We start from the raw sequence: 25969 nt of genomic DNA on the forward strand, positions 1-25969 counted from the left end.
GTATTCTGAAGTTTGGGGTGAGGAGCTACTCAGATCTTAGGAGACGTCCTTATCAGTAGAATGGACCACTGAGAAATGCCATAGGATTTCAGAGATGTCACCAACTTGTGATCTTAAAGAAGGAAGTGTGGAGAGCTGACTGAAGTTTCCAAGGACATCTTGTGACTGATTTTTATTGGCAGGATCCTCCCTAGGGTCACCTAGATTCCATCTTAGATAGTTTGATACAATCAGTAGACCAGGCGTCATGCAGTTGTTAGAGGGGTTGGGTTGTTCATAGTTGATCCCAATCTGAAGACTCCTTCAGCAGACTCACAGCAAAAAAGAGGACTTCCTCTCAGGGATTTCTGCTCTCCTTTGAATCAGGGAGTTAATTAGTCTACGTGTGTGGTTCTCTGACAAGCTTTTCAAGTATAAACAATAATCAAGAGGACTTCAGATATTTTGTGGCTGTTGCAGGCCAATTCTTGGGCTCTTGGGGCACAAGAAGTAAAAATGAGAAGGCATCATATACTGTTATTGGCAAGAGGAGTTTAGATGGACTATTACAAGGTCATTTGCCAGATTATAGAAACTCCCCAGGCAATTACACTTTACTCAGTGGAACTGAGCTGAGGACTAGTGCAGCTTGGTGTCTGGTGCTGACACACTGGCATAAAAGTGTGGAATATGTTCTTGAACCTTGAGCATTTTTCCTCACTCCCACAGGACCAAGTCTATTTTAAATGCAGTAGGCCAGGATCAGAAGTGGACAGTATTAGGTGACCAGCAGAATTCTGGAAGTTATAGAGCTCACTATCCATGGTGAGGGTATTGGCTCACCACACACAGGGCAGGCAGCAAGCAGTGCTTAAATGCCACACTAAAGAAAAGAAACAGCATAATTGGAAACATTGGACCAACCAGCTCTAGATAAACATGAGGAAAAGGCAAAGGACTCCCAGCCTTGACTGGTAGTAGCTGCTGTTGTTCGTTATGGAAGAGAAGGCAGGTCTTCTCAGTACATTTGCCTCCAAGAAAACACTGTTAGCAGGGTAATCTTTGGAAGAGGGAGTAAATTACGTTTGTGCGTACATATGAGAGAGCGTGTGTATGTATCTGTCGTGGAGGTGGTGTGTGAAACGGGTAGCGACTGTGTGTGTCTCTCTCCTACAGATGTCTCTGCTTCTGTAAGAAACCAGAGAGTTAGGTAGAGGGAGAGATGCTGTCTTCTGGGAGCAAGGGAGAGGGGCTTTGCTGTCCTTGACTGACCTCTCTACTTTGTTGGTCCGGCACACTCCAGGCTAGCCCGTGAGGATGCAGTGCCGCCCTGTGGTTGGCATGGTTCTTCCTCACTTTCCCCAGCTCCCAGGTCCCTTCCTAAGTCCCCCATTGTTCTTTGTGATTTTAGCAGTAGCTGTGGAGGGAGGGCCTGCTTCCACGATCAGCAGTGGTCTGTGGCTCCTGCCCATTCTTAAGATCGGAGCTCAGAGGCTCAGAGGAGAGGTAGTGCGACTTCACAGCTGTTGAACCACAAACTACCTCCCTCTTGTCTCGGCTTCTGTTTCTCTCTTCCTCTCATTTTTTTTTTTTTTTAAGAAGTCAACAAATCTTTATTAAACGCCTGCAAAATTACTGGGATCCTCTCATTTTTAAAGAATGTTTCCCTGACTTTAGGGACAGGTAAGCCCAAGATAGCTAAACAAGGGTGCTATGGGAAGGAGATTAAAACTAGAAGAATGGACTACCCTGGTGGCACAGTGGTTAAGAATCCGCCTGCCAATGCAGGGAACACGGGTTCAATCCCTAGTTCAGGAAGATCGGACATGCCGCAGAGCAACTAAACCTGTGTGCCACAACTACTGAGCCCACTCGCCGCAACTACTTGAAGCTCGTGCGCTCTAGGGCCTGCGTGCAGCAACTATGAGCCCACGTGCCTAGAGCCTGTGTTCCGCAGCAAGAGAAACCACCGCACATGAAAAGCTCATGCACTGCAACAAAGAGTAACCCCACTCACTGCAATTAGAGAAAGCCCGCACATAGTAACGAAGACCCAACGCAGCCAAAACAAAACAAACAAAAACAAGACAAAACAAACAAAAAACAAACAAAAAGCTAGAAGAACACAGTGATGAGAGCCTTGTGGTAACAAGCTTGAAAATTCTGGAACTCATAAAACAATATTACAGGGTGATTCTCTAATGGAATACACAAAACAGTGAAACTACAGGAGGAGGGATAGATGTTAAGCTTTAAAGAGTATTCCTCTAAAAGTTAGGGAAAAGCCAGAGTGGGAAACACCACCACTAGAGAGATTTTAGGGCTGACTGGAAAGTGAGAGTATTCTGACCAGAGGCCAAGGGTGTGGACAGGATAAACCATGCCCAGAGCAATGTAAGTCGTTTATATACTTTCTCCTCACCAACATTTTTGGCCAGTTGGATAAATACACAGTAAAAGTAGAATATACAGTAAAAATGTTTTCTGTTTTTGACAGTCAATGAATCCAAAGATAGTAACTCAAAACAAAACTGAAACAAAAAGGAAATAACTGACAACTGGCATCTTTAGAGTCAGTCTTTAAGCATGCCCACAGACTGGGGGTAGAGGTGGGCCTAACCCCTGTCTGCACCCCTTTTGCTTCACCTTTGCTAGTAACCATGGGCTCCTCCCTCAGGTCAGCGGGGGGAATGGGAGGGTATCTGGCCAGCTGGCACACTCAGATGTTCCAACCCACTCCCATTCTGGCAGCTGTTTCTTCTACTCTGTCACCCAGAGCCAGGAGCAAGGGACCGTTTCCTCCGGTGAGGGAGGCAAGACACTGGAAAACTGTCCTTCAGGGGAGGGGCGAAGTGGCATCAGTTGTCTCAGAAGAATTAGTCTGGAGCTCTTTGGTTTTTGTTCCTGGGTGTATCTCGTTCATGTGTGTTGTTCTCTGACTGGCCTCCCACCTGGCTCTGGCGTATTCACTAAACTGCAGCTTCTTCTTGATGCTGCTCCCAATCTCCCTTTCTTCACAAATTATTATCTTACAGCTGCAATATCAAAATCCAACTCTCAACTTGTAAGCAAAGGAAAGGTGGAAAGCTGCAGGGGGTTGCTTCAGAAAATCATTTATTGGTGTAAAAATGGAAAGCTGGCTCAAAGCTGGAGGGCAGCTGGAAGTCTCATTCTGTTCTTTTTTTTTTTCTGCTTAAATATATAAAAAATAGATGCAGTGGAGAATGAGGGGTGGGAAAGGGACACAGGAGTTGAGAAGACATGAAAACTGATTTACATAAACTCTCTGTAACTATTCCAACTAGCTTCTCCTCTTCTCCACTTTCCCAACCTGTATGTCTTTGCTCCTGTTTTTATCTTTCAACTCTCATGATTCTAATTTTCTTCAATTACAACCCATCTCTCAAGGCTGAGTGAATCAAGGTTCACTCCTGAATTTGGCTTCTAGTTACCACGCCCCAGCTAGCTCAGTTCTCCCTCCTGTCCTTGGTTCTTATTCCATTCTTCATTTCCAGCTCATTCAGAAATCACATGCATCTCCTGCTCCCTTAGAGCCCTCTCTGGCTCCTTACTGGGGATTCAGAGCTTTTGAAAATGATCAAGATTGTTCCTTTTCTTGATCCCAAAGTTCTCTCTATGCAGCATTCTCTAGCTCTGTTCTAGCTCTTGATACAATATGGTTCAAACTAAAGATGGTTCCGGTCCTGGATGATAAGGATCTTGGGAAAAGAAAAGGAAATGGTCATTAGAAGTATGGCTGAAAGCAGAGGAAGCTAAAGGGGAATGTACAGGCCCCTGAGATGGGAGAAGGCAAAAAATGCATGACCCACACATGTTTGAAATCTCCCAGCCTCTACTCATTGATCTCAGATGCTGATAGCATCAGTGACCCAGAAACATATGAAGAGCCCAGGAGTCTAATGTACTTCTCCTCATCACCTTTCTATAGTCATACAAATCCTCTGTACCAGAGATAGTGCTCTAACTTCCATATAATCAAGTCCCTTCCAATTCCCCCTTCCAAAGTCCTGGCAAGATCATTTGAGTTAAAAGTAGCAGAGAATCAATGGCGTGCGGGAGGTCTTCTGTTTGCCCCTCCAGACTTCTTTAGGACCTGTGCCTCACAAGGCTGACCTATCTGCAATGCACCAACAGACATTTTCGTCCTTGGCTTCTGTTTGGGTATGGCCAACAAGAGACACTGGCAGTAGGTCAAAGAGTAGAAGGAGAGTGAGTGTATGCCTGTGGCTTCCTCCTGGTCGAGCCCCTGAAGGTTGTTATATCCCTGTACCAAGGCAATAGCTCTCATTGGACGGCCCTCTAGCTTCTGGTAATTGCTCCCTGTGTTCAGCCTAGGTAACAGCATTGTTATTATTCAGCCCCAGGGAATTTCACCATCCCTTGTTGCTCTGTCTAAACCCGGCACATACCTTTCTATACACTCCCTTTACTAAACTTGCCTCACTTATCCAATGTGCTCTCTGCTTTCTTATGAGACCCTAACAAAGAAGACTGGGAAGGAAAGGTAAGGAAGGAGAAGAGAATCTACATCTTGAGCTTTTCTTAGAATCACAAAACATGGGTTTGAAGCCCAGCTAGCTATCAAATTATTTAACTTTTCTAAATGTACTTCCCTAAACTTACCATAGGGATAAAATCTACGTGGCAGGGTTTGGAGGGTGAGATAATATATGTGAAGGCAGTAGCACAGTGCCAGGTGCTCAATGTAGAGATTCTATTATTACTACATGTGAGTGTATTCCACATGAGTGCATTTGATACTGAAGGGAAAATAAAATAGGATGGTGCTTCAGGGAAATTATTTCCCATGTCAGCCATGTTTATTTAGCTTTGCCTGAAGCTTGCCTTCTCACTGATCCCTGTGTGTATAAGCTGCACTGGTGAGGAGGTTTGTGTATCTCAGTTTATGGGGAGGGGAATGGGATGGACAAGGGACAGACTGAGACAGGAATGAATCTCAGGAGACCTTGTCCATGTTAAGGCCACTTGGGCTTCTGCACTGAAGAGGGGCAAACTGGAGAGCGGTTGAGCTCACAGGGCACACCTTCTCTTTCCCAATTTCTCCAAGTCTGATATATTCCTCCATCTCGTGGGTCAGGGGCTAGGCAACTGCCATCCTGCTCCTCCTCAATTCCAGATAATGTATATGTCCTTAGCAGCTTTTAAGAGAAGCAACACATTGTGGGAGTTACTCAAACCAAAGGCAAAGGGTCTCGTGGGGAGAGGCTGGAGACCTCGTGGCAGGTAAGGCAGGCAGAAGGAAAGCCACTAAGTCGTGGCAGAGCCATGTAATCACCCAGGCATTTATCTGGCGCCTTTCTCCCTCTCCAAACACACTGCTTCTTAATCCCTCAGCACAAGGCAGGTGGAAGGAGACAGAGACTCAAAGTAGAGCAAGAGTGGCCCTGAAGCCACACAGGGCTCAGCGTGAAACATAGGAACCAGATGGAAATAGGCTCCATTTAGCCTTATCTCAAGAGTCTGTTGGACACTTTGTGGGAGGCTGATAATAGGCACTGGGAATGGGGTGGGTGTGGTTAGTGTAGGAAAAAAAAAATCTAGATCCCTGTGGTTTCTCTTTTTAAACCTCTTCTCTCAAAATGCTGGGAGCTCTGGCTCAGTTTCTCAACACCTGTACATAAGGTGGTAGTGGGTGGTTAGAATTTCGGCAATGCTCCCATGTCTTGAGGGGCATGGGCTGCAACTGACAGAATGGCTGGGGGCCCGATTCCAGAAAACAGGACTGCATTCCACATCCACCCTTCCCGCTCTCTACCCCACCACCTCCGGTAATAGGCACTTCCTAAGCAACGCAGAGAAATGAAGTACAGCATGGCTGAAGAGGAAGGATACAATGGATGTTGTATTACACACGATAGCGTAAACATGACAAGAGTCAAATCTGGAGTGACAGTCTTTATATCAACCCTCCAATTTATAGGCACTCAACCAAAACATCCTTTTCTCGGCGCTGCACGAGAAATGGCATCTCGCTGGGAGAAAAGCTGGGGTTGATGCCGTGAAACCCGCCTAGGGAGTGGATTTGTGATCTCTGAAGGAAAAGAATTTCTCCTCGGAATCAATAACAAGCCGCCGCTCAGGTTTAAGTTACAGAATAACAGTTTATTAAGAAGAAAGTACAACAGCTTCTGGCACAGACATCAGAACCGGGTGGAGAGACCCGAGAAGGGGTCTTACGTGAGTGGGTTTTATACTTTCAGAGCAGAGTTAATCACAGTCCCCACCTTAGGACTGATTGTTGGGGTTGATTGTTAGAATTGATTGTTTCTTTAGAAACGTTCATGATGTTCAAAGAATTTCGTTACTTTGTGATCTTGTGAAGTCTCAGGTAACCCCTACTCTAGAGTCATAAGAATCACTCTTAAAGAATGAGTGAGGTTAAGTCATGTTTTTCCAGTTCTTCCACCCCTCCCCCGGCCAAGTGAGCGAGCCCCTGTCCACCCCGGAACACTCAGGGTCCAGGTTATGGAATGACGCCTAGTAAATGTCACTTTGAGTCAGTGAAAAAATATCAAAGGACTAAAATAATTTGTGAGGCATCTCCTGCGGATAGGGAGGTCATCTTAGGTCCATCAGAAAAGTCAGGAATCTCTCAGGCCCACAAGGCAATAAAGGCCATGAAAGCAAAACCAGCAGCTACACAGCCCCACTTGGCCAGAGGGGCTTCAGGACTTGCGAGTTCCCGGGGCAGAATTTCCAGGAATGTGACATACAGGAAGGTGCCAGCTGCCATGCCTTCTAACACAGCCTGGGCCAAGCGTCGCCCCCCTGTAGAGTCTTCCTGAGGCACAGCCAGCCCTAGGGCTAGGCCCAGGGGGGACATGAGAGCTAATGACAATATGGAGAGCACGGCCCAACGTGATCCAGTGCCTACCTGCACCAGCCGCAGTCCTACACCAAACACCACGAGCCCCTTGTGAGCCAGGACAGCAAGACAGAGCTGCACTGTAGCTGCGACTGTTGGCTGCAGCCCCACAGCTAGACCTTCAAACAGAGAGTGAAAGGAGAGTGAGAGCAAGAGAAGGAGGGCTCGAAGTGGACCCTGTGATGGTGAGGGCAGAGGTCCATGGCTATGGGGTTCCAGGACATTAGCCATACCCCATTCCTGCTCCTGCACTTCTGATCTTCCAGCAGCCCCAGTACAGCACTGCAATGCCAGCGACTCCAAAAGGAAGACAAAGAAGAAGCCCAGGGAGATGATGAGTTCTCCATAGGGATACTCCGCCTAGGAACAGAAAGAGGGGCTGTGAGATGGGAAAGGAAGGGAAGAAACTGCATTAGATGGACATGGGACTGGGAGACTGAAGAGAATGGAAGTGTAGTAATAGAAACGTAAAAAAGGGAACCGAGGTCAAGAGTAGACATGGACATTCGACAACAAGCATACCAGAGGAACTAAGGGAAACAGTATCAGTAGGGTTAGAAATACGGGAAAATGATATGAAGCATGTCAAAGGGTCCAGAGAAAGAATGGAAGGTTAAACAAGAGGTCTTTCTGGGGTTTCATAAGCCCAAAAGGATTGGGTGGCTCCTCTTTTCCTCCACAATGCTGAGGAGCAGAAGGAATTCCTGGAATTTCACCCGTGAATGTCCTCAAAAAGTTCTGGGCATGAAAGAAGCTCTGGTTCTCCTTACTCTGCAGGTAGGGGCTGGTGGGAGATACTTACAAAAGTTGAATCAGCAGCATCAGAAGAATTCCCCTTACTGTTTGTCTTGTTCTAGGGAGAAAAAAAGCACAAATTAGATGAGGGAAAGAGGAGCTCAGCTTCCTGTCCTGTGCCTTCAGCTCCACCACTTTCCTTAAAGGCCAATCTGACCTGTTTCCACCATTCCACACAAGAGCTGTCATCTTCCTTGTCCTTCCTCCTGTGTCTTTGGCTTCATTACTTCCCTGCCTTTCTTCTCCTGGTTCTGTTCATCATTCCGGCCTCACAGCCCTGCAGCTCAGCAACTCTGCTGCTCACCTGCATCACCAACTTCCGGATCTCTGATTCAATTCCCTCCAAGGCTTCAGCAGTCATGTGCATGAACCCCGCTCCCAGGAAAACGCCAGCAGAAGTGCAGCCCAGGAGGCTGAGGACCCGGCGGTGACAACCTAATAAAAAGCAGGAGTTACAATCCAGTTGGCAAAGAGGAGATTACACAGAGGTGACTAAAGAGCCACAGGCTGGGGACTTCCTAGGTGGCTCAGTGGTTAAGAATCCACCTGCCAATGCAGGGGACACGGGTTTGATCCCTGCTCCAGGGAAGATCCCACATGCCACGGAGCAACTAAGCCCGTGCACCACAACTATTGAGGCTGCGCTCTAGAGCCCCTGAGCCACAACTATTGAGCCAGTGTGCTGCAACTACTGAAGCCCGTACCTAGAGCTTGTGCTCCGCAAGAAGAGAAGCCACGGCAGTGAGGAACCCACGCACCACAATGATGAGTAGCCCCTGCTCACCGCAACTAGAGAAAGCCTGTGTGCAGCAACGAAGACCCAACGCAACCAATAAATAAATAAATAAATAATTTAAAAAAGAATTTATTAGGGAAAAAAGAAGAAAAGAGCCGCAGGCTGCACCCAATGTCCCAAGCTTGGGGATGATGAGAGAATCAAAGCAAGATATGAGGATAGAGTGACAAGGCTGAAGTCAGACTTAGGTTAACGGGGACAAAGATGTGGTAGGGCTGTACCTGTGGCTGTAGCAGTCTGGAACCATTTGAAGCAGATGGGAATGAGGCCACAGACCAGAGTGAGAACCAGCAGGGAAAAGAGGCAGCCAATTTTTACTCCTAGTAGTGGCTCCATCCTTGTGGTACAGGGTAAGTAGAGGTCTCAGAATAACAAATGGAGTTACAATCTTTGGAGCAGGAGTGGCGTCTCAGGTGGTCGAAGCTGGAGTGTCCACTCTTCTGAGTTTCAGGAGGCTATTGGGTCTTCTTTCAGGTTTGTGTTCCCTCTTCTCATGCAGCGTTGCATAGGAAGCTTGCCCAGCCCCAGCTTCCAGCCCTTCCCCTACATGGAGGCCCCTCCCCTGGCTGACGCCTTCCTGAATTTAGAAACCAGAAACTCCAGGCTCCTGCCAGGCACAGCCTGGTGCTGTGTCTTCTCCTCTTCATTGCTATGACTAATCCAAGGGCTATGGAGTCTTAGTTCTTGCCCTGGGCTGTTCTAATCCAAACGGGAGTCTTTGGTAGCTCTCCCCAGCTGTTCTGTGTTGGGGACCATCTGGTCCTGCCTCACTCAAGACATCTGATCTAAGCATTCCATACCCCCTCTACCCCACATCAAGTCTTTCAGGTTGCTATGCTGATACCTGAACTGTACCCTTTCAGAGGGGATTTGGGGCCACTTGGGGTAAGGAGGAGGTGGGGCTGGGAAGTGGCGCTGCCACCACTCTGTGGGAACTAGTAGAGGAGGGGGACTCCCCTATTCTGTAACCCTAGAAAAATAGCTCCAGGCATGGAAATGTCTAGAAGGAAGTTAAGATTTCTAGTATTACAACACCAATACTGTTATAACTTTTGACTATGCCCGTTTCCTGATATAAATTATAGGAGAGGGACTGAGATTTCAAGACAAAGAAAGTTGCTCTAGCTCTGAAACAGCAAGGCCTAAGGGAAAACTGAAAAATGAACCAAGTAAACTGAAGGCTCCTGCCTAGATACATAAAGGTGGAGATAAAAGATTCAGGCCTGAGGGGAACCAACTCTTGAGGGAAATGTAAGAGGTAAACTCTAAGGGAGCTGAGAAAGTTGAAAGAGAAGGAGGGAGAAAAAAATAGAAGCCAAGCAGCTGCTGATTCCCCTATTCAGGAGGCCTGCATAACAACCCTGAGACCTGTTGAGCCAGTTCTCAGGGAGCTGGGGGCGGCTTTCCCCACTACCCCAGATCATCTCCAGGACTCCCTGGGAAGTTCTGGAATCTGGTGGAAGCGGCAGGATTCTTCCAGGAAAGAGCGAGTTGGAGATTTGTGTGGGAAGCACTGAAAAGCTGAGGATTCTCTTCATTTTAGGATAGGCCATAACAGACTTCCATACCTTTTAAGAATCACAAGATCCATTTCCATTCTTTGAAAACATTTTATTATTATTAAAACCTCAAGCAAACACAGCTATGTAGGGGTACTGTTGCTGAAACTCGGCCTCTGTTCACCAGTGCTAAATAGAAATGCAGAAACAGAGTTTTGGGCGGAGTATAAAAGAGTAGCTTTCACTGCTTTGCCAGACAAAGGGGGCCACAGCAGGCTAATGCCCTAAAGACTATACCCTCGCTTGAGAGAGAATAGCAAGGGGGTCTTATAGTTTGGAAGTGGAAAACAGGGCCATAGATAAGGATCAAGGTAGATGCAAGCTTGCATTCTTCACTTCTGGAAAATTTCAAAATCGTCAAAGCTGGTGTCATGTGGTCTCAGGACTGGTTCTGGTGGTCCCTGATATTATCACACGGTGACCTTCCTTCTGGAATGAACAATGCTCACAAGGGAAGGGAGTGTTAGAGAGTGTTTCCTTGGAGGAGTAAACACCAGGTGCACAGTACAATTCTAGCTAGAAGGCAATCATCTGCAAAGTGCAACTAAACAAGAAAAGCATCTGTGAGAGGATGGCCGAGTGAGCTAAAAGAATAAGGCCTACTATAATGGAGGCTATTTTAACTAGTTCTTTGCTGTAAAATACCAGCACTCCCTTCCTGGATACCAGGTAGCTTCAGCCTTGGCAGTCATGACAGAAGAAAACACTTGTTACACATCCTTGTCAACTCTCAGGGGGATCTTGAGCAGGCGAGGGAGGAAGCTCAGATGGCGTGATCACAGGTAAAAGATCTCCCCAGCAGCTGACACGGGCACAGCGATACAAATCCCTACATAAAACAGAGGGTGAATGTGGGCTGCAGGTTCTTGCTCCCTCCCGCTCATTTTGGTCATACCCTCTATACCTGCCATGTCTGCGGGCTGTGACCACAGCGTGCTGCATATGCCCATCTGGACAGCACAGGTGACAATGCACATGGCGTGGCCGTTTAAGAACAGGCTGAGTGATTCGGGGCCAGCGATCCGCCTCCTCCGGGGACCCTCGGGCAAGGATTACCATCGAGAACCTTTCCTCCTTTGGCTTCTTGTTCTAAGATAGGATCGAGAGATGGCTTGGAGGTAAAAGGGAAAAATTTTTTTTGAACCCCATTCCTTCAGCCCTTTTCATATTCTATAAGTCATGCATATTCAGGCCCTAAAATCTTCAAGCTATTCTCTGAATTTTCCAAATCCTCCCGCCTCTGAGTCTTTCATTGTGCTTTCCCAGGGTATTTTTTCCCTCCCACAGTATTCCCAGAGTACATACCCAGCTGAAGGGGACGGGATGGTAGGCCTGGGAAAAGCTACAGGCTAGGGGCTTAGAGGCTGTCAACTGGGGACAAGGAAGTTCATGGGGACACTGTGAACACAAACAAGAGACATGAGGTAAGACAAAAGAACCACAGATCATAAAACTGAAAAACTAAGAGCGATAGTCAAGAAGGGCTAGGGATAAGGGAGCACAGGAGCAGAGGGTAGAGAAAGCCAGGGGAATCACTAAGAAAGAAGCTGGATAGAGACACAAAGTAGTGGAGGGTGGCTTAGCTTCAGCCTCTTATTTTTCCTGGCCACAGCTGAGTTCAGATCTTTGTATGCTGGGAAAGGTAGAAGTAATACTCACGGGGGCAAAGACAAAACCAGGTCGAGGGTCCAAAGGTGACTTCTCTTTTCCCTGAAATCAAAAGAAATTAAAAAAATTAGGTTGGGCCTGAGGGGTCTGTTCTCATAACTCAGTCTCTGCACTTAATAAATTGAGGACTCCTCTAACATTCAACTCTGGTAATTATTAACTATGTTCTTTGAATTAAGCTGGCTGCTTCCCTAATATTCCAAACAAAGAACTTTCTCTTTGCAGCAAGAGAATGGCAGAAACTTGGCACATAGTATGGTGCTCTCCCTTGTCAGCAACCTCCACTCTCAAAAAAATCCCACTCCAAGACAATTAAATTTATGATTATACACTGGCTCATACTGTCCCAAAGAGATAAGGTTCTTGGCTCAGAAATGCCCTGGATCGGGGTTGGCAAAAAATTTTTTTAAAAGGCCCAGAGAGTAGGCAAAATCTGTTTCTTTCCTAACTATTCAACTGCTGTTTGTACTGTGAAAACAGTACATAGAAAAGAGACATACAAATAAGCAGGGCTCATGTAAAAACAGGTGGCAGGCTGGATCTGGTCCACAGGCCCAAGTCTGCCAACCACTACCCTGTATCATAATGACCTCTCATTCCTACTATCTTGAGGGTCATCCTTACCATGAATGACAGAGTCCCTTCAGTTTTCAAGGGAGTGCTGAGAACCAGTGAGAATAGGTGGGGAATGGAGGGTAGAAAGAACCTTACATTAAGGACCAGGTCTCTGGCGTCCATGAGAAGGGAGTGGCCAGCTTTAGTTCCATTCTCCACCAATACCTGATTACAAAAGGGGAAAATAAGAAGAAGCCCTGAATTACATGAAAATATAAATGTCAGTAGCTCTGTAAGAGTATTTCCAGATGGAATAGGGCTCCGAAGAGACATGGACATTATATATAAGATATGGATGGAGACCCTAAAAGAGGGACAAAGGGATCTATGTAGGAGAAAAATGGTCAAGAATGAAAACAAGCTTCAGTGTGGAGAAGGAAAGGCACAAAACCCACGAAACTGCCTTAAAATTTGAAGGGAAAAAGGGATTTCCACTTACCAGAAAATGACTTGTCTTGCGCCACAACGTTTGGACTACATTAGTGCGGTCGGCCTTGCTGGGCAGTTCACTTAGAGAAAAGGCTGATACCACCACATCAAATTGTACCTGGTGCACAGGACAAGGAACATGACACCTCCCTCTTCTAAGAGAACAACAGAGGCCTATCCCACTGAATTTCTTCTGCCTTCTTTTATTTTTAACACTCAATGCTAGGTTGCAAAGCCAAGGCCACAGTTTTCCATCTGCATACTCCACATTTAGCATTGCCACTTGCCTTGGGTGACACAGGTAGAAACTGTCTGAAAAAGACACCTGGAACATAAGACATCCCAGATCCTGAACCACCTGTGAAGGAAAGTAGAGATGTGGCAACTGTGAGTGTATAGGTGTAAACTGAAGTGACATCCCGAAAAGAAACATGGCCCCAAGAACAAAGAAAAACGCTAGCTGAGGATGAGATGCAATAGAATAAAAAAGGACAGGGAGAATATTGGTTCACCTGTCCTGTTATTCTTCGCTACCCATCCACAGCCTAACAAAAGCCTCCAGCATCTTCTGCTGGACCATCGGATTGGAAGATCAGACGCATCTTTAACTTTTAGCCCTCTCCTCTACTCTCTAATAATAAAAGACTCTTTTTCTTGTACTCCTTTGCTTTTTTAATTCCTTCAACTTTGGAAAAGCCCTTCCTTATACTTTGTCCTCACCTTTCAGTAGCTTTTCTGCCAATTCCAACATAGCAGTTGAGCTGTCCACACACATATATTCACGTAGGCTCTGGCCCCAAGTACTGTGAGCAGCCCTAAAATGGCAAAAAATAAATCACCAGTTCTTAACATAGAGTCATCCCTATAAGAGACCCCTCTGTCCCCAACCCACCCTTGGAGAAACAGAATGCTATGTTAAAATAGTTGAAAAAACTAATAATGTTATTTTCTTATTTCATTTACAAGTCCTTAAAAAAAGGCAGACTTAAAAACTATTTGCACACACACAAAAATCTTGATATGTAAAACCCCCACTCTAGACTAAATTCCTTTCCTTTTTAATCCTTCTAATTGGGTTAAAATAGGTCTTTTTTTCACTTGACATTTCTTTAGATGTTCTGGCTTTAATCCATATACCTTCTCATACTTTGTCTAATCTGAGGGAAGAAACATTCCAGTTCCCAACTTTCCTATTTCCCCTCTGGTTCTCCAGTCTCTTGATATTGATGTGGTGTAAGCATGGCTCTCTAGAGCTAGAATTGACAGAGACAGAAAGATACTCACCAGGTGACAGAGCCAGTACCTGAGCCAAAGTCCATCAGGGTTTGTGGCTGGAACTCTGGAAGTCGAGCTTGGATCTAAAGAAATATACAACACCCCAGAGTGGGGAAAGTAGACACTTGATAAACATGAATAAGGGGACCACAACAGAGGAAATGAGATATGAATGCCTTTTAAGATTCAACATAAATGTTTTATAGAATAGAAAGCTCTTAAAACAGTGATTCTAAACCTTTCTTGGGTCACGAATTCCTTTCAGAGGATAAAGAGAACCTCTTAAAAAAAAATGCACATGCAATATCCCAAGTATCCTACCCTAGAAGATTACTTTATGAATAAGGGAACTGATGATAAAAGGGTTCCGGTTGGAAGTTGAGCAAATTTCACCTCATGGAATGCCCTGGAGACTGCTGCAAAGCCACCATCCAGTCTTGCTGCCATATATACCAGGCTCAGTCTCTCATTGTAGCTGCCAGAAAAATCAGAGAGTCAGACCTCTGGGAAACAGTCTCTATCCCGTAGCTAACCTCTAGACTTTTGGAAATGAAATCTTTGGAAAGGGCTCTTCCAGCACAACACTCACTTCTCAACACAGAAGAATCCTAGGGAGGCTTACAAACCAGGTCGCTTCTTCAAACACTAAATCATGTAATCATTCTTCCCCAACTCTGCTTTTACAGTCAGACTTCTTTCTTCTGCAGCCCTTCTAAGTCTCCCTTACCTCAGTTCTTGCCAATGATAGGTAGTTCTGCGCAGAGCATGCAGCACCTCTCCATGAAGTTTCTCCATCTGCCATGAGTCTGGGGTGAGAACAAGGACTGGAAGTGAGGACCTAGGAAGAACAGGACTCAGATCCAATATCTGAATATACTGCCTGCCCATTCCTCCCCAGTTCCCACCTGGGAAAAACTTCAAAGCTTCAGAGAGAAGCCAAACCTAGAGAAAAGTTTCAGGTAAGAATAACAATAACCATCAGAACCACTAAAGTGTATCAGATAGTATATTGCCTCTAACAGCAGTTGATTCAACTCAATCAATTCTATCCCAAAGGTTTTGTTCTATATTAAAAGGAAGTGTAATAAAAATTTAAAGGATAGGATAAAGACAGTATTTTGTGGATTTCTTCACTTTCCCGAGCTTAATATTGTGACGTCTCTAACGTTCCAATAGGGAGGAGAGGGGCTTGAAAAACTTAAGTCTCATGACTGTGTTCAGTTCAGTACTATTTTATCTACCGAGCGCCTGCTATGAACCGGATACTACAAGATGAATAAAAGGCAGGTCTCCTAATACGAAGGAACTCACAATCATGAAAATAACTTGACAAATTATACTTATTCTCCTTTCCCTGTAGAGGGTTTTAATACTGGAGAGGGACTTTATTTTACTTGAGCAAAAACCTAGACAGTTTTAATCCAGTGGACTTGGAGGAAAAAACCCAAAGATCTAAATTTCGACATGATACTGAAGCACTCACTGACCTTTATTCAAGCCCCAAACGCAATCTCTGAAATAATCTATCTTCCCTTAGCAAGGCATCATTGTAATAACTGCCCTCGCCAGAAAACCTAAGAAATTGCAGTATCTATTTACAAGCCTGCGAAATTATTTCTTGCTCTTCATTTCATATGCTTGTTCAATCTGGCCTGCTCTTTATTCTCAAGCCCTACCTGCATCTTCCAGGAATTTTTTCTCAAGATGTACAGCCCGTCTTTGTAACTCTTCTGGCTCTACAGGTAAATGCCGGCTCCAGAGATAATTGGTCAGTGCTTGCACCTGCTTCTCCATATTAGGCATCGAGCTCTCTATGGACCAAAGATGAAAAGTGGAATCACTCGCACGCAGGCCCAGTTTCCGCTTCTTCTCGAGTCTCCATTTCCCACCGTTACTCACCCAGCAGCAATAACTGCGCGGCGTCCACCAAAGCTTGCGGCAGCCGCACTCTCGACAGCTGCAGGATGCCGGGGTGCCGGCGATGGGGCCTCTTCCCCAGGAATTCCGACTTGTTATCCACCTGGGATACGCCGGGCACGAGGGCAGCGAGCGCCTGCAGACCGGGAAAGAAAAGCTGATTTGGGGGCAGAAAGGATGGCTGCGGGCGCTGGCTAAAAGGGAGGGGCCGCCGAGAGCGCTCCTCCTCGGAGCGGAGCAGTTTTTGAGATCCACAGCCTCTTCGACAGCAGGAAAAGTAAGCACTCACTCGGGACTGGAGAGCTCTTCCAAGGCCGCGACGCCATCTGCCTAATGTCAGCAGATACCCCGGTCCTCTAGCGGTCGCCATGGTGCCAGAGGGGAACCGGAACCGGAAATGTAGGTACAGTGACTCTCACTCGCCGCGGCGAACATCCTCCGCGGAATGGGGCAGAATCAGCCAATGAGGAGAAAGAGTGCTTGCTAGTAGCCAATAAACAATCGATATGTAAATCGCCCTGAAGAGCGTACGTGCACCTCAATTCTGACGTAGCCAGCCGGGAGCGAAACGGCGCCAACGCGGCGTTGGGATTTGTCCCAGCCTCCAGGAATGGAGAGGGCGGGACGAGGTAGGGGTGGGCGCTTTGCTGGGGTTTCTAGAAGCGCGTCATGGACAGGCAGAGTTTCTGTTTGCATTAACTGTGTTCTTTGTTTTTACTTCTGGAGAACACTGAAGTCTTGGGGTTTTTAACGTTCTGTGTGAAACGGAGAGAATGCAGTAACGGAAAGATGAAATAAGAAAAGCCAGATTTAGGCTTTTAGATAGATAATAGATAATAATAGATTTAATGTTTTTTACGTGTTAGTTTCTCTTACTGTTAAACCAGTACTCTTAGATAAATAGCCACCATGAGAACATTATGTGCCCGGTAGTGTGGCAAGCACTTTTACATGGTGCTACGTCATTTAGTTCCCACAATTCTATAGGGTAGGTTACTTTAACCCCGTTTTGCACCCAAGGAAAATGAGTCTTCAGGTGGCTAACTGTTACGCCCAAGGTCACAGAGCTTGTTGGGTGAAAACAAGATTTAAACCTTGGCAGTCTAAGTCTGATCTTCACCTTTAAACATATGCTGTACTGCATAATGTTGATACTTAGAATGCAAGTTAGCAAGTGCCTCTGAATGTCCCTCCTTTTCCTTTAGAACTGCCAACACAGATGTGGCTTCCTTTATTTTGAGAGTGGCCTTATTAGGATTGTTGCCTTCCTTTGATAATGCAACATCTCAAAAGCTGACATAGTTCTGAACTTATGTGTCTTTGTTCTTAATCCAAAGTGGTGTTCATAAAAACAAAATAAAACAAAAACCTCCACATCAGCCTCCTCAGGGATCAAGGATGTCCTTAACACATCTAAAACAGTGCACATAATTCTTTGTACATTGAAAATGCTTAATCACTATTTGTTGATGATGTTAATAAAGTGATGTCTTTGTTTCCATGCTTGGAAAAATCTCAGCAGAATAGACTAGGTTGAGGAGCTGAGTCTAGTCATTTAACCAGGTCACAATCCCATACAGCATAGATGAGCCCATTTCATACTTAATCTATAATTTCTACCATATTAACACTGATCATACTTCGACCTGGGTAATATTTCCATTTAGTGGCTCTATATTTAAAAAACAGATGTAAGTGTGGAGAAACTAGGCAATATTAAAGAAAAATAGCCCCCCCCCCCAATAAGGAAAATAAGAAAGATTTTTTGAGGAAGATTTGGATAATTTGGTTAGAGATGGACAATGACCAATGGAAAGAGCTAATAATTAAATCTAGAGATTAAAAAAAAATTTGAACAGGTTAAAAAAAAAATCTAGAGAAACTCACAATAATGAAGATGTGAAGCAACTGGAATGATATCTTGGGAAATTAAAGAAATTCTACTATTCAAAGATCCCAAATAGTACCCTTTTTTATCTCTTTCTTTATTTCTTTTTGTTGTTTTCCTTTTAAAAGTCTTCTCTTAAGGCATTATTTGTTGTGTTTATTTGCATTTGCATGTGTCCTGGATTAGTCTTTATCTTTTAAACAAATTTCACTTTTATTTGTAACCTTCCTAAATATGTCACCCTTTTTTCCTGGTTTTTTTTCTAATTTTGATACATGTTATTCTTTCATGGCTTGTATTATTTTCTTAGCTTGTTTTGAAATCATTGATTACAGTTTTAATCTGTTTTGTGGACAGGTTTGTGTTGGTTTATGTTCTTAAAGAAGCAGACATTAAGATGGAATTAGATTTACGTGAGATTTATTGGGAGAATGCCTGTGAGGGGGAAAGGGAGAGGAAGCCAGAAGAGGCAGGAAGAGCTGTCAGATGGTGATGCAAGCCTGGCCACTGTGAGAGAGGGAGGGAGGGAAAACAGGTTGGGTAGGCACAGTTCTCAAAGTTTCAGCCAGGCTAATGGAGAGTCTTTGAGCTCAAGGTGGCCATCAGAGGACTCTTACATCCTGAGAAATGGATCTGACTTAGTATCCCTGCTACACTCAGTCATTGCCGGAGACAGCCCCTGGGAAGTATAGCAGATTCAGAGGGTGGCAGTTAGGGCCATCAGATAGGTTCAAGAGACAGTTCCTTTAAGCTTTGCATGGGATTCTGTTTTTGAAGAGAAACTTAGAAGATGGAGGTTAGTGGGGGAAATTATAGTCACAGTTACTGCAGTTGATCTCAGGGCTGCAACGGGCACCCATCCTCTCCCTCCTTTACTATTCATTCTCATTTCCGCTTGCCCTCAGCTGTCATGTCTCAGTGGCATGTCTGGTATGTCTGGTGTTATGACCCAAACCCTTGTTCCTGACTGGTTCAAACCCTTGATAGTCATATCTTTCTCTGGCCGATGTTGCTGCACATGAACACTCACAGTTACAATGGAGCATGGGAGTGCTGGGAAGCACTCAAGTAGATCATTTGGTTCCACGTGAATTCCTCTCTGCTGCGTTGTGTAAAAACAGCCCCACCCCTTCCTGCTAATTAGGGTTACTTAACCCTAACAGTATGGTAACTCCTCTTCTCATCTGCTGCTCTCTAGACCCAAGAAATCCAAAGTGTCATGGCAGCAGCTGTGGCTTGTAGTTCAGGGAGACCCTTGATATGTCACCTGGCAAGAGTGCATCCTCTTTGGGGACCTGGACCTTTGACCCTGTAGAGCCCAGAGTTACAAAGATGAAAGCATGAAATTTCCATGAGTCAGTGGCAGTGATGGTAAGTGAAGCCATTCCTGCTTCCACTCCTTGATTACCAGACCTGTGTATTCTTCCTATTGGGGACACAGTATCATTTAGAGGTTTCTGGTTCAATAAGTACACTGCATCTTGAAGGATGGTACCCCATACTTTCACACTGTTACCTCCAAGCTGTTGCTTCAGCTGTGCCTTTAAACAGCTATGCTGTTCCCCTCCCCCCCTTCCTCTTCCCATCCCTTCCCTTCCCTTCCTCTCCCTTCCTCCCTCCTTCCCTCCTTTTCCCTATCTATCTATCTATCTATCTATCTATCTATCTATCTATCTATCTATCTATCTACCTACCTACCTATGTATCTTTTTTGGACCTGGAGTGACCTTCACTTTCTCTTGTCTTGAAGTAAATACCAATTAACTCTTCCCGTTAGTCCCTTACTTTCCTCTAGAGGTAAGTGATATTGTTGAAGTACCTTCAACAGAAATTAGGGGAGCTCTTACGAACTGAGATTAAATAGCCTGTGGTAGTTTGGCTAATTCTTCTTGCCTGTAGCCCTCTGTGTCTTTGATTTTACTTATCAAGCCAGCAGAACCACCTGGTGATGACTGCACTGCCTTTTCATCTTACGATATTTGACTTCTATCTTTCCCAGGTTTATAAATAACTTATCCTCACCTGATTCACTGATGCAGCCCACATAGGAGGTCCCAAGCCATAGTCTTGATGCCAAAGGCAGGGTCATTCTTCCTCTTGCAGTGTCCCTGGTTATGATGGTAATGAAAGTGGGCTCTCATTGTGGGTATTTAATTGCTGCTATAGAAGGATTTTCTCTTCTTAGTTAAAATATACCCCACTAAACTAGTTTGAGAAACATCCAAGGTATGTGGGTGAAACCAAGCAAGGCTCTGTGGGGCTCCTGGGCACAGAGGCCTTTTTTTGTCCCTCGTTTTTTGTAGGCAAGACTCCAGCCTCCATGACCTTCCCTCAATTCCAAAGGGCAGATTGGAACAGTTGCTAGGGAGGAGCAACCAAGAAACCCCCTGAGACAAGATTAAAGGGACCAGAGGAGCTCATCAAGGTTAGGAGAGGATACCAAATTGTGCACTCTAAATATATGCAGTTTATTGTGTGTTAACTGTATCTCAAAAGTTCTTAAAAGAAAAAAAAAAAGATTAGGAGACAAGATTAAGGGAGCGCAGGCCCTGCACAACCTTAATCTTGTCAGAGACCCCACCCTTGAACCACCATTATAAAACTCCTCATCAAATCCTCCTGGGTTGGGCCACTTCCCTGGTGGCACAATGGTTAAGAATCTACCTGCCAATGCAGGGGACATGAGTTCGATCCCTGGTCCAGGAAGATCCCACATGCCACAGAGCAACTAAGCTCATGCGCCACAACTACTGAGCCTGCACTCTAGAGCCCGCAAGCGGCAACTACTGAGCCTGTGTGCTGCAACTGCTGAAGCCTGTGTGCCTAGAGAGAGAAGCCACTGCAATGAGAAGCCCACATACCACAACCACAACAAAGAGTAGCCCCTACTCGCCACAACTAGAGAAAAGCCCACATACAGCAATAAAGACCTAATAAATAAATAAATATTAAAAAAAAAAAATCCTCCTGAATTGGGACACATAGCTTCCGAGGGCAGGAGCCCACTGTGCCCCCCTTTGCCTGGCAAAGCAATAAAGCTAACTTTTTCTACTTCACCCCAAACTCTGTCTCCAAGATTTGATTCAGCACTGGTATGCAGAGGGACAGCTTTCAGCACCATGGGAACAAAATTTCTAAAATACAGGCACCTGTGTGTTTTGCTCACCACTCTACACACAGCACTTAGAATAGTGCTTTTCACATCAAAGGCACTCAGAAAGAAATGTCAGTTAAATAAATGTTAGTAATCTAAGAACGATTCTCTGTTGTCTTCACATAAGAATACAAAGTTAAGTAGGGACTTCCCTGGTAGCACAGTGGTTAAGAATCCCTCTGCCAATGCAAGGAACACAGGTTTGATCCCTGTCCGTGAAGATCCCACATGCCACGGAGCAACTAAGCCCGTTCACCACAACTTCTGAGCCTGTGCTCTAGAGTCTGCGAGCCGTGACTGTTGAGCCCACGTGCTGCAACTACTGAAGCCCCCTTGTGCCTAGAGCCCATTCTCTGCAACATGCAAGAAGCCACAGCAATGAGAAGCCCATGCACCACAACGAAGAGTAGCCTCCGCTCACTACAGCTAGAGGAAGCCCGTGCACAGCAGCAAAGACCGTACACAGCCAAAACTAAACAAACAAACAAACAAAAAAAACAAAGTTAACTAAATTATCCTTTGTTCCTTGGTGTCCCTGTGGTAGTTTTTATTTTTTCAGGGAATGCCATGAATTATTATTGTCTGTATTGCTCTATTAGTGGTCTGCTTTTCCTACTTAGGAAATTTCAGAGTGTCTTTCTATTGTTATGTTTTAGATATTCTTTTTAAAGGTAATCATATGTGTTGCTTCCGTCTATGGTGGGAATCTATTAGGTCTACCTGTTTCTAAAACCAGCTCCCTACCTCCTGCCAAAGAGTATCTTTCCTGTCTTTGATTATTGATTCTGTGTCTTGTATTTTATGTTCTTTTTGGAATCTCAGTATTTTTTTAAAGTTATTTCTCTGGGAATCAAGTGAGACACATCATCATTTTTCTCCCCTCTGTGGTTAAGGGTAGTTCCATTATCAACTGAATTAGCACCTGTTCTAATGTTTAGCTGTTTAGGTTTCTGGCATTTGACTGAGTTTTGTAAACTGTACTTTCTACAGCATGGGAAGGGGGAGTTATAAAAAAAATTAAAATATATTTTAAAGTAGAGATTTGGGGCCCTTCCAGGTTAGTAGGTCCTGGTAATAGATTTTGGGACCAAGTTAGATATTCAGCAAATAGGCATGGTACATTTCTACTGGTTCAACTTCTGTCTTGCTGGAATGCAATTTAAACATGTCTCTGTGCTCAGAGTAATAGTTGTCCCAAGGAGGGAAGATGAGGCCAGGAAAATTCTCTTACGGTGATAAGGCTGACTAGATTGACCAAGTTGAGTCAGAATAAGTTGCTATACATCTCTCTTAAGACTTTCAAGGATTCAGCAGGCCAAGAACTACAAGAAGGAAGGGTATGTGTTTTATTTTGAGTAATGAGGTTAAATGTAAAGCCCGTAGGTTCAGGATCTCATAGTATAGGCAATCCTAAGAGTAAATATTTATGACACATACACGCTTACTTGATTAATGCAGCATTTACATTTACTTCTGTCTTTTAGCTAAGCGGGGAGTAAGTGAATGTGTAGTACAGGAAAATAGGGACAGACACACACCAGCTTGGAAACAATGAATGTCTCCATGCCAAGCTGCTGCTGCGGCCTAATGACTGCTGCCCATCAGTGACCTCCACCGGCAAGGTTTTCTTCCTCATTTTCTCACAAGGAGGCTGGAGTTCCTTCAAAGATTGGTGGTCATGGTCTGCAGGAAGCCCGGTTTAACTTTCTTCATTAGAAGTGTACAGATATTGCCACTCGATGCTCAATGTTCAGAGATGTTGTGGCTGCCCAGACTTTTATGCGAAAACTCATACCTGGGCTTGAGGGTTACTGCAGGCAGCCAGGCACCTGACCCTAGGTCCTGACCAGTCCTTACACAAAAACAAACAAGATGTTTACATTACTTATTTCAGATATAAACAGATTTTCTACTTTTAAAAATTTCTTTTGAAAACAGGTTTAAAAATAAGATTTACATAAACATGGTTATGAAATTTTAAAATAACAGTATGTTTATAATTGACAGGGTAAAGTGAAAACCCTTTGTCAAAACAATTCACTTTGGTGGGAGGTGAGGCATCTTTTTAAAAATACCTAAACAAATTGCACAAATCGTCACATGTGTCCAATATTAGTTGCCTGACATCTGTCTGATTTGTCCCATGTGCTTTATAGCTATAAGCAGTCTCCTATTGTTACTCAATCTTTTCATCAACTGAGGACCACAGCCTGGGCTGGCCAGATTCCTTCAAGGGAACTGAGTTGCCATACCTGCTCCTTGTCGTCAACCTAAAGGAAATGCTTTTTTGTTTGTTTTTTTTTTTTGTTTTGTCTTTAAATATTACTGTATTTAAAAAAAATTTTTTTTAAATAATTATGACAGTAAAGATCATACTATGTGACGGGGGCAGATGTGAGCAGCTTAGAATAGAGCCTCACCAATAGGAGAAAAATAATGCAAGGAGTATTTCCTTCCGATGTGGGGGTGTGGGAGAGCTGCAACAACATCTCTACATTGGGGGACACCACTCATTTAGTTAAGCTGCGCTGTCACCTCTGAAATCTGGCAGAAAGTGGAAAGAAATGACCATTTTTATAAACTAGGTAAAGAAAAATTCTGGAACAGTACATTCGTTTTGTTTTTTGCTCACCTCGAGAAAAGTTTTAGAAGAATGAAATTATAAGTAGGTGAAGTCAAGCAAGCACATGCTAAGTCCGGGCTTGTTCTTGCTCCATCCATCCTGCACTTTCAGTGTTTCATCTGTGAAATATCAACAGCCATTGAGGCTGGCCCACAAATCCCTCTTGTTTCATCAGCACTGATGTATGTTGTTAACACTCTAAACTGAAACAAAAACCAAGGTCTTTAAGGAGAACAAGTCCCCTCCCTGGTGATCACATGCACTTGAAAGATCTCATCAGGAAAGGCCACCACCACTGGGGGCAACATTTCAAACAGTTATCAGCTCTTAGGCTGCTGTCCTGAGTTGGGAAAATAGCTGAAATACTCAGTGATAGGAGAAAGGTTAAACAAAGGATGGCGCCAATGTGGATGGTGAACTATATGGCCATAAATTCCAGCCTAGGAGAAAGTGTATGGGAGTGGAAGAACATTCCTTTTATTTTGCTGAGCAAAAAAGCAGAACGTGAAACAATATGTATCATATCACACATCTTAGTTTTGAATATAATTAGAAAAAAATACCGGTTGGAAGTTTGCAAGAGGGTTTGTCTTTTGTTGGTGAGATTACAGCTGATTAGATTTTTTTTTTTTAAGATTTGTAATTTTTCCAAGTTTCCTAACATTTCTTTATTGAATGTGTTACTTCTCTAAATAGAAACATTTTTTACAACGTCATTTAAAATATTTGCCCCTTAGATCAGATATTCTGAGGTCCTTTCCAGCCTCACAAGATCCTCTTCTTGCTGCAGTGGGCACTGCACATTTGCCTAGAATTTTGTACTCTTCTTCCTGGTAAGTGATATTGATAGAGGTATGTTTAGGATCCCAGGGCTGCTCAGAGAATTCTTGACCACTTTTTAGGGCATCAATCCACTTCTTTTCCCCAGGCACCCCTCAAAATAAATGCTTTACACTCTGCATAACTGAACATTTTCTCTTTGTTGTCTTTCAGAAGGCTGACTGGGAATACATCCCATCCAAAGACCCTCTCCTCTCTCTCTCTCTCTTTTTTTTTTTTGTGATAAGGACTTTTAAGATATACTCTTTTAGAAACTTTCAGTTATGTAGTACAGTGTTAACTTTAGTCACCATGATGTCATTACTTACTCATTTCATAACTGGAAGTTTGTACCTTTTGACCCCCTGCACCCATTTTGCCCACCCCTACCCCCTGAGAGCTTCTACTTTTGATCCAAGAAATCTTCCAAGATGAATCATCATGCACTTCTCCCTTGGCCTCCTGCCATTCTTTCTCTTTTTTTTTTTTTTAATTAATTTATTTTATTGGCTGTCTTGGGTCTTCGTTGCTGTGTGCAGGCTTTCTTTTAGTTGAAGTGAATGGGGGCTACTCTTCGTTGTGGTGCGCAGGCTCCTCATTGCTGTGGCTTCTTTTGTTGCGGAGCACGGGCTCTAGGCACGTGGGCTTCAGTAGTTGCAGCACGTGGGCTCAATAGTTGTGGCCCACCGGCTCTAAAGCGCAGGCTCAATAGTTGTGGCGCACGGGCTTAGTTGCTCCGCAGCATGTGGGATCTTCCTGGAGCAGGGATCGAACCCGTGTCCCTGCATTGGCAGGCGGATTCTTAACCATTGCGCCACCTAGGAAGCCCCTGCCATTCTTTCTTATGAGGCAAAGCTTGGTGTCAGATAGTACATGCAAGCTTACTATGAGCACAGACCGAGTACCATTAAAAGCCCTGATATTTTTAAGCTGTGGCAAGACATGGAGAAAAGACAAAGAACTCCAACCAGCATCGGCCTTGTCTGGCAATAGCTGTTGTGGAAGGGAATGCAGCTCTTCTCAGTACATTAACCTACAAAGATAACACTGTTATTGGGGTAATCTTCGGAAGAGGGAGTAAATTACAGCTATGTGTACATATGTGAGAGTGTTATCGAGCCCTTTCCATATTTTTGGACAGCAATACCTCAGAAATGGATAATGCTTCCACAAGACTCTTAGGCAACCAACAAGGACCTACTGTATAGCACAGGGAACTATACTCAATACTTTGTAATAAGTATAAGGGAAACAAATCTGAAAAGGAATATAACGGAATATAACTGAATCACTGTGTTGTACACCTGAAACTAACATGATATTATAAATCAACTATACTTCAATTAAAGAAATAAGTAAGCAATTTACAAGGATGTAATGTACAAAAAAAAAAGACTCAGGCAAGCAAAGCTTTTTATTAAAAGAGATAGCTTGTGCACAGGGGAGAAGGCGGGAAAAAAAGTGCCAACTCCCTGAGTTACTTTTATAACAAAAGGGAGGGTTTGTCTCATGATTACCAATAATTTCCAGAAATCATCAAACTTC

At 44.3% G+C, this 25969-nt stretch overlaps 2 protein-coding genes across 4 annotated transcripts; both read right to left on the reverse strand.

The window, feature by feature from the left end:
• Nucleotides 1–6149: 6149 nt before the first annotated feature.
• Nucleotides 6150–8969, reverse strand: SLC39A2 (solute carrier family 39 member 2). Of its 2 annotated transcripts, XM_057723131.1 has the most exons (5): nt 8699–8956; nt 7986–8116; nt 7689–7739; nt 7120–7246; nt 6150–7005 (listed from the first exon to the last, which is right to left on the reverse strand). In XM_057723131.1, the coding sequence occupies exons 1-5, from the start codon at nt 8811–8813 to the stop codon at nt 6614–6616; spliced, it is 816 nt and encodes a 271-aa protein (XP_057579114.1). In that variant the 5' UTR covers nt 8814–8956; the 3' UTR covers nt 6150–6613. The 2 variants fall into 2 exon arrangements, with proteins under 2 accessions (XP_057579114.1, XP_057579113.1); XM_057723130.1 differs by having other exon boundaries at nt 6150–7246; nt 8699–8969.
• A 1682-nt stretch (nt 8970–10651) lies between these two features.
• Nucleotides 10652–16320, reverse strand: METTL17 (methyltransferase like 17). 2 transcript variants are annotated; one of them, XM_057724630.1, is made up of 14 exons: nt 16230–16320; nt 15923–16076; nt 15700–15834; nt 14751–14829; nt 14417–14498; nt 14033–14106; nt 13469–13563; nt 13036–13106; nt 12759–12866; nt 12416–12484; nt 11696–11746; nt 11342–11434; nt 10941–11125; nt 10652–10865 (listed from the first exon to the last, which is right to left on the reverse strand). In XM_057724630.1, exons 1-14 carry the CDS (start codon nt 16308–16310, stop codon nt 10760–10762), a joined length of 1383 nt encoding a protein of 460 aa, XP_057580613.1. In that variant the 5' UTR covers nt 16311–16320; the 3' UTR covers nt 10652–10759. The 2 variants fall into 2 exon arrangements, with proteins under 2 accessions (XP_057580613.1, XP_057580614.1); XM_057724631.1 differs by lacking the exon at nt 11342–11434.
• Between the last annotated feature and the right edge of the window lie 9649 nt (nt 16321–25969).

Source organism: Hippopotamus amphibius, chromosome 2, assembly GCF_030028045.1.
Source record: "Hippopotamus amphibius kiboko isolate mHipAmp2 chromosome 2, mHipAmp2.hap2, whole genome shotgun sequence".
NCBI lineage: Eukaryota > Metazoa > Chordata > Mammalia > Artiodactyla > Hippopotamidae > Hippopotamus > Hippopotamus amphibius.